At 39.9% G+C, this 14,039-nt stretch overlaps 1 protein-coding gene across 9 annotated transcripts in view; it reads right to left on the reverse strand.

Moving 5' to 3' along the window:
* Positions 1–14,039, reverse strand: part of SPATS2L (spermatogenesis associated serine rich 2 like) — a 144,835-nt gene that overhangs the window by 11,346 nt on the left and 119,450 nt on the right. For all 9 annotated transcript variants that reach the window (XM_072875083.1, XM_072875076.1, XM_072875075.1 and 6 more), the window contains 2 exons: positions 12,774–12,974; positions 12,213–12,348 (listed from right to left, as the gene is read on the reverse strand). In XM_072875083.1, the coding sequence (XP_072731184.1) occupies positions 12,213–12,348; positions 12,774–12,974 (337 nt within the window). The remainder of the gene's footprint in view (positions 1–12,212; positions 12,349–12,773; positions 12,975–14,039) is intronic.

Here is a 14,039-nt window from a genome sequence, read left to right on the forward strand (position 1 = left end):
AGGTCCTTCTCTTCCTTAAATAGAGATATTCTTGCAAAATATGTCAGGGTAAACAAGAAAATGGTTTGCGATGTAAATAAGCATTAATGTATCTCCATAATAAGAGATCAGCTTCCTTACCCCCCATTCTCTCCTGGACTGGGAAGGTGTGGTTCCACTTTCACCTGGCCTTCCTAAAGGTCTTGTGTGCCTCTCCTTTCACAAATCTCTGGTGTGCAATTCCTGACAGTGCTTTAAGCTGTCAAAGTGCAAACTGATCAGGTGGGTCTACTGAGAGCAGACAGTGGGTCTGGTAAATTGTTCCATCATCAACCCAGCGACATTGTTCAGTGAAATAACACTGCTGCAGAATGCTCTCCAGTGGATAGTGCTCTGGTGTGCCACTCCATTTTCCCCTCACTAGATTATTCTTAGTCATGTTCACGTTTAATGAACACCACCAATGTTAATGTTTATGTTTGCATAAGTGAGTAAACTCAAGCAGCTGGGGGGAAATAGCAAAAAGTAGGTCAAACACCAGGAGTAAATCCAGGCACACACTCAAGAGAAGAGTGGAGTTCTCAACCCTTTCAGTAAAATCACCCTTAAACGTAAGCTTTTGTGCCCAGTGAGACACTGAGTTATATGTGAACTAGCTTCCATCAGAAGGAAGACATTATAGAAAACTCAAGAACAAAACTTTGTCTAGAAGGCCCTTAGCAAGAAAGGAAAGATCCTACGGAGTTCAGCAGGCAGCAAAGACAGAAGACTTACAGAGGAGAGAAGGACTGACGGGTTGTTAACTAAAACAGGAAAGATTAGGGAGCAGGCAGTGTGGGGAACACATGGCAGATACACAGCTGACTCAACCAGAAATTTACCAGCTAGAACATGTTCAAGTGCCATGCAGCCTTCCTTGAAATCTTCCCATAAATTAACCAAGCTCATACAGGAGGTTTGCAACAGAAGTTCTGCAGAATCCTACCCTTGGGTTTTAACAATCAGCCACGCCACCTTTAGAGAAGGAGAGGCTGCTGCCTTCACGCTGCCTCCCAATAGCCAACAAGAGGGACAGAAGCAAGTTGGCTGATCGCAAAGGATGCAGCATAAGATTGCAACGTAACACATTTTTCTGTTTCATACATATAAACATGACTCAAAATATTGGTTTGGCCTGCCAGATCAATTTAGTGTGACCTACACACCAAAGGAAATAAAACAGCAGGGTTTTTTATGGTAGAGCAAATCACTTAAGAGGCATACTCTTACAATGAAAGGACATACTTGTTCCAGTTGGCCGTCAATATTCTCCAGACATAAGCATTAAACTTGGACTCCAAATAGGCAGGCGATGATTCCAGCTTGCTAATCTAAATAGTGATAGCTTTTCAAAATTAATCTATTTTCAATTAGCTTTTGTAACTGCATGGTATAATAAACTTCCTTGGCTTTCACAGCAGGTGGCTGAAATGAGTCTTGTAAGTTCTCACCTGTTTCTACCCTCCACAAAAAAGATTTTAATGGTCTTTAGTATTTTCTCCTAAATTTAAAGAGTCTGCATGTTTTCGCTTTTGCTGTTTCTGTTACAAAAGTGCCTCCCTAGCGTACTAGACAGATTGCATAAACATAAACTTTTGGCTGGAAAAAAATATTCGAGCAACGAGCTCATGACAGCAGAGCTCATCAGAACTGTGTTTTGGCCCAGTTCATTCCATGACTGTCCTCTCCCCACTCCAACAACAGATCCTTGCTAAACTGCTTGGCCCCTAACATTTTATTTTGATGCCAAATAAAAACACTTTTAATACCAGAATGAGAACAAGGCCATAGCAGTCCTAAATTTATCATATTTTATCATCAGATCTCATCTGTTACTAGACAGTTTTCCACTCCTAATGTCTTAGTGTGGTCTCTGATGAACATTTCAGGAAAGCGTTTAGATGTTGCAGTAGTAGAGGCCAGGACTCTGATGAATTTGATGGAGGACAACCACCTGAGTACTTCCCTTCTATCTACAAACTAACATTGGGAAAACTAAAGAATAAAACAAGAGAAAAAGTGTTTGGTGCCTTTGTCAATATGAGACTAGTTGATGTGATAAACCAAGTTTCTTTAATAGACAGATCTTCATGGGGTTGCCCTTCCCTGAAGGCAATGCAGCTGTACTAACTTATACCAGCTGAGGACATGGACTCTGTCTCTCTCGACAAAAGGAAAGGAACGTACTAATTCTCATCTGGAAGCGTACAGCTACATTTCTCAGCTTGGAAATCATGAGCTACTGTATGTCATGGAATAATGGGGGAAGTTAATGTTTCTTTAAGAATGTCATGGGGCAACCGGTGCTAGGAAATGCTACGTTTCTTCTTAGTTCACATAAAGGTCAGTTATTAAGGAAACGGAGTAGGAATCAATTTGATTCCTTTCTAGTCACATAGAGCACTTCAGTGCAAAACTGATGAACTCCTCCTCCATCAAGAACTTGGCAAAGTTATAAACAAACAAAAATGACAGCCAGAAAGCTAGAAATCCAGATTGGAAAAAAAAAGATGAAAAACAAAACAAATACAAAAAGAAAACTAATTGCTAACAGATACAGAAGGAGAAAGTACAAGAACACCATGGAAAAAATCAATGGATCAAATCTTGTCTCTTGTTCCTGCTAAGATCCCACTGTTTTCACATGAAGTTCAGAAAGCCACTTAAGCTGAACAACTTCTTAACTCATGAGAAGTTTAACTGGTTTTAAAGTATTTTCTGGAATAATGCCCTACTCAGCCTCAATAGGATGATCACGATCAGACCACAGTCCTAGCACTACTGAGAACTGCTCAAAGCTCAGCCCAGCAATGCCTCCTGGGAATGCATTTTCTTTCAATGCTTCTTAGTGTCCACTTGATAGCAAAACGTTATACCAAGCTGGTACACTCCAGTGCACAGCCTGCAGCCACTGGTCTGCTGTGGAGAACTGGATACTGGGTGCTAGAGGAACTTTCTGCACACTCGCGTATCACCAGATCTGGGCTCTAGCAGAGCAAGGAACAGAATGCATTTCAGATCTAAAGACACCTCAGGGAAAATGTTCTGCAAATTCCTTCCTCTCTAGTTATGCTGTTTCTCTTGGGTCTTCTGTTGATGTTAGGAACCATTAAAATCATAAACATGCTTCTTTAGCTGAGGTTCTGGAGAGGTCATACCCTTATAAATTTTTTCTGATTACTCCCAGCACTAACATTCTCTCAGGCTTCAGCCATCCCTTCTCCTTCCCTCTAACATCAGCACTTAAATATATTCCATATTGAGTATATTCCATATACTATTTGAGACTCCTATGACAAACAGAACTCGGCACCACCACTTCCCCCTCTGAATGTACCTGAATCCATGCCCTTAATTATCAGTCCGTAGGATCCCCTGCTGTAGTAATATTTGCCAGTTCTGCTATACATGGTCAGGTTTTTATGATACATTTATAATACTTACTGGAGCAGATACTGGGACTCAAATCCCCTCTCCCATTGACCAGGCTCAAGGACAGATCTGAATCAAGTCTTACATTCCATGACTGATGCTGGAGCCAAAACAGAGTAACACTACTACCTCTTTCTTTTCCATCTCCCTTTGCAACACCTCTCTTCTGAAAGGACTGATTCTGTTCTCTTACTCCTCACTTTTTCAGGATCAGGGCCTGGGTACCAAACTCTAGCTATCAGCATCATATCATTGTTCACCGCAGGTGAATATCTGTAATTTGGAGCACAAGATTCAGCACTGTTTGATTTTAATATCCAGACGAAATTTTGAGGTGAGGTTCAGGAAGAAGACAATTTTTTTGAAGGAACACAGCAAGGCAGAGGCTTAACATAGAGGACATGCAAATGGAGCCAGGACACAGCCAGTGCTCGTGCTGCAGAGATATGAGATGCAGCAGGAGAGAGAGCAGCTCTCTAGGATTCATTTTGCTGAAGCAATTCTGAAGGCAAGAGCGTAAGCATCCTGTTCCTGGTCAAATGGACAGTACTTGCGCCTTGGACTTAAGCAAGCCGGCAGAATTCACACTAGTGTACAATGGGAAAAGAGCTGCAAACTGCAATGAGTTACCAGCACAGCAATGATAGGGGTAAATTATGCTGACAGCTGCCTCATTTCACAGTTTCATACTCAGAACAAATTCTGAATTTGTTCTGACATTACTGGAAACAAATTAATTGTCCTCTAGTTTAGTGCATGAAATTCAGTGCTTGCACAGTGAAAAAGAAAATATATTTTCAGTCAGCTGCAGTACCTCAAAATACCACTAAAATGATTAAAGTTATTAGTGCCTCTTCAGAAAAGCTGCTTCAGATTGCCAGGCTGCCTGATTTATAGCTTTACTGGATGAGAATCAGAAGGGTTCCAGATGACCAGAATCTTCTCTTTCCTTCTGCCTCTTCTAGGCATTATGATAAACCTATTGTGCCTGAAGAGATGGGGAAATAAAAAGACCAAGCTGACATGGAGGCAAGCATGCCAACACAACTCACAAAGGTAAGCCACAGCTGCATAGCGCAGAGGTTACTGTTAAGAGTGTAATTCAAATAAGTCCTTTCAAAACCCTGTTAAACCCACTAAAATGCCAATTTTCTCCTTGAGGTGTTTAATAAGCTTCACTCTCCCCTGCACCACCTTTGTGCAGTTTGAGAATGAATGTTGTTTTGGAGACCAAGGAAGACACAGTCAGCTGTGGCATTCTGAATGACTTCATCTGGAAGGGGGAAAGAGCCATTTTTTCATGGGCACCCTCTGGGGTCTGGTTCAGCAGGTGACATGCTGGAACACTGAGGTACAATTCGAGTCCTTTTTTCATGAGGAAAGGAGTTAGTTGTGGGACACTGCTGGAGTTTGACAGCTTAGGCTTCAAAAAATACAACACAACATTCTCCAGTGACTTTGCTCTGTCAGCGGGCTTTGGAACAGACCCCAGTAGCTCCTTAAAGTTGCACTGGTTAACAATCTGCTGACAAACTCAAGCAAGTTTAAGGGACATTAGTACTCCCACTGTCTCTGCTATATCTGAGCTGAGGTTACATGCAAATTCATGGGATAGTCCTGATAAGCTCAGAATTGGTCTTTAAGCATTATGCCTTATTTCATGTACACATTTCCCTTCTAGCATGAACATATTTGACTCACAGGTGAGGTGAAAAGACAACTGATAAGAACCTCTAAAGCCAGTTGTGTATTTCACAAAAGAATCCCCCATTTCAATCCAAAACCCAGAACTGTCCCTGTCAAACTTTCAGCACAAGGAACTAGAATGATGTGATGAGAATGTAAATATAAAGCCCAATCACCTGTAATGGGCAATTACAAGCTTTATAGGATTACTGAATAGCCACGCTATTTTGTAATTGGAGAAATGATACTTTAAGTTTTTTTTTATATTAATAAAACTGTGGGAAAAGCTGTTGTTACTTTACATATTTTGCAATATCTCAGTAAATTATATTCTTCCAGTATTAGCTCAATACTATTTAAATAGTATGTTCATCGTGCTTGAAGGCTGTTATTTGATCACTGTATTAGCATATGCACAATGTTTACACAGTATACCAGATTACATCAATTTTCATTCTGATCACAAATACAGTCTGACAATAAGCAGATAAACAGAAGACAGAATAAATCAATTTCACTGAAATCCATCCCTCTGCAGCATACCACCTGGTGAAAGTAAAAATGCCTGAAGGCTTTTAGTTATTCAAGTTTATTTTGTGTTATTCTTTATCTGTCTTCACTAACATTGTTCTCTTTAGCAGCCAGCTAGCACAGTGGGGCCTGCTAAAGCCATCATAATTAAAGGTCTATTTGCATTTTTATTTTAAGATCTCTTCACAAACAATTAGAAATTTATTGCCTGATCATAAAAACTTGTTTAAGCTGAAAACTGACATTGAAAACGTTTTCCTGAAAGAACACTTCTAAATTTTATTTATTTAGAAATGAAGGCATCATATCAGGATTTGGCAGAGTTTTAACAATTAATATGCTAATGGATTGTTAACATCCTGCTTTTTTTTTTTATACACAAATTTGTAAAGTATTTCCTTCCTATTTGAGTCTCAGTTCTGATCCGACTAGAGAGGTATCTGAGTATCTTATGGGTTTTATATATTTTAGCCTAAACACACTCTGTCAAGGCAGAAGACTGTGGTCCCAGTTGTTGGGCTCCTGCTACAGAGGTGAGGGAACTTTCCCAAAAGCATCCTGGAAAGCAGCCACAAAGAAAGGAGAAGAGTCTGGCTCTTTGGTCTAACACCTGTTGAAATTTTTTGAGATAATTATTCCCTTTATGTGTTTAATAAGTTAGATTTTTCCTTAGTCTGACAACAATGAGATCAGAAAGGATATATTTGCTTTTCATCCACAATGACATGCACAAAAGCAACAATCTACCTGCACGGCCTCAAAAAACACATGTGCTTGTGTTTTACTGAGGATGACAAACACACCTATGAATGTCTGGGAGGGAAGAGGGGAGACACAAGGCCATAAAGTATGAACAACAGCCTAAGAGACAGTGTAATCCACCTTTGGATTTCACCTCTGTAATCTGTCTTCGCAAGCTTAGTAAAAAATACGGGGATGAAGCAAGTATCTGTAAAAGACAAAGAGGCCAGAAGGGGGACATTATGTACCTCATTGAAACCTAACACCCCCCAATTTAATGAGCTCTGTCTGTTCTCTCCACTAATACACAGCAAGGGTAATCCCAAACTGCTGGGGGTCGCAAGAAGAAAGCAAGCACAAGCCCCTCTCCCAGTGCTGCGGCTCTGCATGCAGGTAGCCAGCCTGAGGCCAGAGCTGTTGGGTCAGGTCCTCCCAGACCCCCCAGGCAGTAGAGGCAGGGCACAGGGGCCTTGGTAAAAGCACTGGTCTTTGAAGGTACCTGAAAACCCAGCTGGGCCCGAGGAAACCTAAATGCTCAGGAGACCATTTTTCCCTTCTCTGCACTGGCAAAGTTATGGACTGGATTCATGTGACTGATGGGCAAACAAGTATCAGAACAAACTGCAAGAGGATTTGACAAATCTGTACTTTAGAGGCATAAGGACTACCAAAGGTCAGATGGCAGACATGACGCAGACAGAAGGCTAACGAGGACTACCTGGAATGCAGAGAGAAACAGCACAGGAACTCTGTTTAGTGTAAAGCAATACCAGTCCTGGCCTTTCCAGCCATCTGCCCATGCTCTAAACTACCACATTGCTTAACACAGGCAGCTCTTCATCTGGTGCCACTGATTCTGGGCTATGGGAAACAAAGCCATCATCTTTACAGTTTAGCAAGTAGGATTCCCAGAAAGGGGATGACCGTGTTCACTCACTGCTCTTCGGCTGTGAATACTGGCAGCATTACTCATCACCCAGGACTGAGTTAGTACAGACACAACTATGTTCTCTCAAATGGCTGCTTCTCCCATTCAACCACTCCTCTGCTTTGACTTTAATTTAGAAAACAATAGAAAAACTGCTTTATCTTCCCCAAAATATACCATCCATGCTTCCTAGTTGTTCCCTGAATGTATTTTTAAATTGTTAGTATTGTCAAACTCAATTTTTCCAGCATTATGTCAGTGTCAATTTTTTATCCAGCTTATGGTGGAGCTTTCGAGTACTTTTTGTTCACTCAAAAAAATCGACTGTGTTGGTTTTCACAGTTGGCTCTTTATAAAGCATTGAACATACCAATGTGTTTGAGATGCAAAGAGTAGAGGAGGCTTGTCTTTCTTGGGTCCAGTTCTGCGTGCAGTGTAATTAAACCTGGCCCTTACTATTTTCCACAGACTATTTTCCATTCATGGTTGGAAGCAGACCATATGGGCAAGTAGCAGATGTTTCCTTTCAGTTCTCCATATGACTGTGCGGATGCCCAGTATGTGAAAATGATTTTCTGGCAAGAGGTGTTATGAGGAACTGTGGCTCCTTTTGTGCTCTACACATTTCACTCAGATTTCCTAGGGCTCTCTTTTTATCCCCAAGATCATTATTCAGTCTCTTGGTGGTAAAGTGAAACAATTATAGCATACGGGTTTTAACCTTGGCAACAAACGTCTCAAGTGCACTCTAGTGAGAGGGGAGTTCATCTAGCTTTTCTGACCTTCCCCTGCAACTTAAGCATGATTTGGTATTCTTCTTTTCCTTGCCCTACACTACTGTAAGACATGGCTATGCTCTGACATGTTTTACATCCAAGCAATAAGTGGAGCAGCTTATGTTCTCACTCACACAAAGGTATTCCTGACAACCATACACCAAAGCTAGATGCAGCGAGAAGAAATACTGGCTTAGGGAGCACAGTTAGAAGGATTTTCCTCTTAACTTCCAGGTGCACATATGAATCTGAGAAAGTACCCTTCAGCTTGCTCTGCCCAGCACTCTCATAGCCTTGGGGAAAGCAATGTCACAGAACGCCCTGCAAGAGCAGGGGTGACGAGAGTGCTAGGTCACAGTAGAAGCACAATCCACATGAGACTGCAAAAGACTTCTCACAGAGTGGGGCCAAGTGCTCTGCCTGGTCCAGCCCATGGCCTGTAAAATGCTCTGGTGTCTTCTGGCATGAAAAGCACTGCATAAAAGCAAGTCCTTATCACTTGTTCTAAGCATGCAGATAATTACTTCAGTTGGCAGGAACTCCTGGGAGGCTCTTTAAGAAAGTGAGCCCACTGCAGTGTTTTTAAATAAACATCCTTCTGGAATTGTTTTTTGGCCCCATTTCATTAAAAAGTTAAATCCAGAAGCAAGCACTGCAATTTTTTTTCCCCAAGCATGTACAGGTGTTCACAGCACACCTGCTCCATGTCACTCCTGTTTTAGATTGCGAGAGCATGGTATGCACTGTTTTGCCAGATAGGTGACTTTTTAAATAGCAGCATGGTACTGACTGAGCATGTTCAGGAGTAACTTCCCTTCATCAGTTAGGTCAAGCTGTGACATACTGAGCCAGACAGAGACATGGACTTCCACTGGCAACTCTCACTCAACAGTTTCTGCTGCTAAAAGGAAAAGTTATTGTGAATCTTTCTGCTGAAGCTTTCAGGACATCTTAGGCAACGTGCTATTCATTTATCTCCATAATAATGGTTTCATATGCTATCTGGAGGTAGAAGAAGGATATACGATGTTATCTTTGCACTTCTTCATCCTTTCTGTGATTGGTAAAATCATGAAAAGATTAAAAAAAGAAGATTATTAGAAAGTCCAAAAGATTGCTGACTCTTGAAATGCAGGTTGGATTCTGACCTTGATAGTAAACGCAAAAAGAAGGACACAAAAAGGGTCTTTTACCCTGTTGCCAAAGGAAGAAAAAGAAAAACAAACCCAAGAGAGACAACAGAAAGTAGTATGTGTTTCAGTATTCAGCTGCAATACAAGATTAAAGCTTCTGACTTCATTTAGCTTCACTAAAACCCTTTAGGTGGTGACAGCTGTGTGTAACAGGAACCAGTCAAGCTCCCATCTAGGTTACAGTATTGAGCCCATTCAAGTATTCCCTGCAGTTCTGACTACAGACAGCACTTAGTTGCTGTTGTATGTTTATCTGTTGTACATCTCAACCAGTCCAACACTCCAGCAGCAACTGGGAGAAGAACTTTGCAAAAAGCTTTGGAATCACTATCACAAAGGAGACCAGATATCATTGTCATGCCCTTGCTTTTGATTACTCCATAGCATCCTGGGAGCAACAGTTCAGCTGAATTGCTTCATTTTCCCTTGATAGACAAGCTGACTGTGCCACAGTGAAATTCCCATGCCCGAGTAGGGTGATAAATATGCAAGAGGCTGAGTGCTCACTTAATTACCTTATCCTCCCGCTACCACTAGTGATGCTTTGTTCAACTTTGAAGCAAGGAAACTGCCATGTAAATAACACAAACTAAACCGTTCAGCCCAGGAATACAATGTGTTGACTGTATGAGGTTTGAAGCTGTATGTATCACTGGTTCTGGCGATTTCTACTCAAATCCAGTGAATCTACAGCAGTTGGCAGCAAGTTTTTGTAAATGAGGCACTAAAGACAACTCTTCCCATCTTTTTCAGAGTTTAAGCCACAAGGTCATAGGAAATATCCCAAATCTGTTTTTAATTTTAGCAAAGAAGGGGTTAAGTCATACATTTTACTGTTTAAACCAAATTTTCCCTTCGTTCATTTGAAGAAAAACCTAAATATTAGGCTTATGAACTGCCAAAAGCAACATAGCACACATTGAGATTTCCATAAACATCTCCTAACATTATATTGTCCTTGTTGCAACGTTATGCTACGTGCATGAAATTGTTTTGTGAGGTCTGAATATTCAGAGCACAGATCTGTTACATTCTAGAGCTTCTGGCAGACTCCACTCCAATAATTTAGGCACTGAAGCTGGTAGGAGGTAAAATTAAATGAAGCCTATTCAAAAGTTTTCCAGGCTATTTTTCATCATTTTAAGTCTACTTGGATTTACATACTCTTTTGGGGTCATTTTGTCTTTTCCCCTATTAAGCTCACTTATTAAGCAACACATTTTAGCATAGGCAATACACTTTAGTGTTTTTCAAGCTAAAACATGAATACATGAAAAATGAAGAATTTCAGTTGTGAATTTACTAATATAGCGCCTCCCCCCACATTCTTAGATCATAACAGAATTCTAAGCCTTTTCCATGACCAGGGCGACTATCATTTAAAGACCGAATTGACTGTGACTGCCTGCAAACAAGATTAGACATGTAAGTGACATCATATATTTTTAATAGTTACAAGAGAACTACACAGCAAATGAGACCCAACTATGAGTTTACACAGAGAAAAGGTCAGAGCCTTCTTAGCAGAAACAAACCTTTTGAAAGTTTTCTAAAATCATACAAAAACACCTCTGAGAACTACCAAAAAAAGGTGCAAGGGGTTGATGAACTTTACTTAATTTTTCTATACCAACAATATAATTACTGCATTTTAGTTTGCAAGCAAACATCATTATACTGGCTCTAGAGCACTCCTGACAACAATATGCAGTTTAGAACAACTGGTGATCACAGCCCACGTTCATTGGAGTACACAGACAGAAACAAAGTTCTCCCTGCTAGATGGTAAGGTACACTGGCAGCTCAGTGCAACAGAATCTTCCACAAAGTCAGCTCAGTAGCTCTTGGACTTTCCACCCATACAGAAGCGGAGCACCAGTGGCACTGAAGTCACTTTAGATGCATTATTGAAGACAATGAATACACCACTGAAGTGCAGAGTTAAACTTCTGCCAATACCACAGCACTTTCATAAGATATGCTCATTAAAATATTGACAAATATTGTGGACTAATTAAGGATGAAAGGTTTTTGTACTCTTCTGTGATTTGTAACTGAATCTTGTACAATTTAATATGATTTTTTTATTTTACTGCAACACTGTATAATAAACAGGTTTTACATGGCATCCATGCTTAACAAAAGGCCAAGTAAAACTCAAACCAGACAATATTTTTCTATGACAAATATATACAAGACATGCAACTTGCTACTACAGCAATTATTTCTGCTACAAATTTTTAAAGGGCGTAGACATATATGCTGAAGATCAGGAATAACCAAAATTATAATGGGAAAAAATTAGAAAAAAGGAAGAGATAAAAGAATGAGGAAAAAGAATGAACTAGTGATGAGAACTGGAAATGAAGTGATGGGTGGGAAAGTTCGAAGAAACTATGAGGGAAAGAAAAAAAAAAAAGAATGGTGACATAAGAAGCAAAGATGATGGGAAATGAAGAGACACTAAAGGACTGGCTGCCAAAGAAGATAAGATCAAAGAAGAAGTATAGAAAGAAGATATTTAAAGAAGGTAAAAGAGACTTCAGAAAACCCCATAGACAGGATTTTTGGAAAAGCTTTCATTTGCTCAGATATGCTGCCACTGAACTTGATACAAAAGAATTGGGTCAAGATGGATCACTTAGGGAAAAACCCATCATAGTGAGATTTTTTTCAAAGAACTGTAGTTTTGTCCCCCTTTATCTTTATGTATGTAAACATACACTTATGCATATATTACTTCTTGGTTGGTGAGGAGTTACTTAATGGCACCACATATTTTTTTGATGAAACCAAATGCTGCAAACAAACAGGGTATAAGTGATCCTTCCCCACCAATGCCAGTGGCCTAATTAGACCCTCTTTTCTCAGGTGGTGCAGATGGATCTCTCAAGCTGATTTACCTACCAGCTGTGTAATTCTGCAAATGCAGCTTTGATCTTCTTCACTGAATTATCTACTTCCTCTTTGATCATCATACGATACCTGGTTAGAGAAACAGTGCAACGCTGCAAGTCTTTTACTGATTTTTCAATGTTTGGCCCTAAAACAGAAAACAAAAATTGCACAAAAGTCAGAAAGCTGGTTTTGGCTTTTCTGAATGAGGGAGCAGGAATAGTTCAACATGTTATTTGCCCAGATTAGGATGAAGTGGTTACCCTACTGAAGTCCACAAATCCAACTTTTCCATAGTCCTTCCGTGTTGCTCTTCAGTTTCTAAACATGTTTGCTCAAATTCATTCCCCAAATAAAATAAATGTTAAAACAGCACTATTAATTCAAATTTAAAAAATAATTTCATTTAATATGTTAAATAGACCATAAATTGTTCTACTTATTTTTGTTATGCTGAACATGATTCTGCTCTCACTTTCCAACACATCTCTTCTTCACATATGTGCTTTTTTTTTCCTAGAGGCCCCAGCTGTCTGATCACCTCAGCACACAGCAACCAGGGATACAATTTACCTCTTTTTTTGACTGAATCATCTGTCTTTGTTTCAAGTTGGGTTGTAGCATTGGGTGATTTAACTGAGGAAGATTTTGACTTTGGCCTGCCTAGGTTACGCTGGAGTTGAACTGATGACTGAAGAGACTCATGCTGTTCTACTCCATTCATAGTCTTTGGGTTTAATTCCACAGATACTCTCTGGTGTTCTTGTTCTTTGTCTGCAAGAAAACATTAAGGTAGAAAACAGGGAGTTACAAGATTAAGAAAGATATGAAGCCTGAATGACTTTATGTTTATACACTGGAAAAAAATCTTTTTTTTTTTTTTTTTCCCACTGGCACACATTCTACAGAACCTCGGAAAGCAATTACAGAACAGAAACAAAACAGTTTTGTTATTAAACACTAATCTGAACACATCTATGTTGCAACAGTCTAAAAAGAAAAACCCATAAAAAAATCAACTCTTCCATGCTGATATGAAAAAAATACCTCATAACATAGAAAGCATACTACCAGTTGTAATCTTTGCCCAAATATTAGAGAACAGAACTAGAGAGGAAGTCTGCTATGGAAAGTATGAGACTTTAACGTTGAGATATATAAACATATAGATATGTTTCTCACACACAAAAGATGTTAATCATTTAATCAGCATTTTAAAAGCACTGATTAAACATTCCTACCTGAAATACTTACCTTGCCTGACTACAGATCTCTATCAAAAGCAGCTGCTAAGCAGGACCAAGCAGGAAATGAAAATGTCAAAGATTAGGCTCCTGGGTTCAACAGCTTCAGAGGGATAAGATAACAATGCCTGAGCCTGTTTGGCTGCCACAAGACGACCTGACTTTACTCTTTCCAAGGCTCCAAAGGGATTCAAGATATCAGCACCATGACAGAGGGACAAGCAGCCAAAGAATGGCTATGAAAACTGACAGGTAAGGCCAGCTATTACTGCCACTGTGAATTTTAGTTAAGGAAACATGCATAGAAAATGATTTGTTATGTTAACACATTTTTCTAATCTTTGTACTCACTTTGATGAATGAATGATAGTTTGTCCTGAAGATGCTCTTTATGCATCACTTTATTCAGCTCATGTTGTGTGGTGTCTGGAGAAAAGGGGCTTGTCAGATTAACAGCTGGATTATAGCCCACAGAGTGGGATTAACACTGCTGGGACTGAGGGATACCACCTGGACAGCTCCAGGATATCAACTAGTGACTTCTTTGTGCCCTGGCTGGGCACTAGGATGGGTGTAAAGTACATCTTGGTATGTT

Source organism: Ciconia boyciana, chromosome 10 (genome assembly GCF_034638445.1).
Source record: "Ciconia boyciana chromosome 10, ASM3463844v1, whole genome shotgun sequence".
Taxonomy (NCBI): domain Eukaryota; kingdom Metazoa; phylum Chordata; class Aves; order Ciconiiformes; family Ciconiidae; genus Ciconia; species Ciconia boyciana.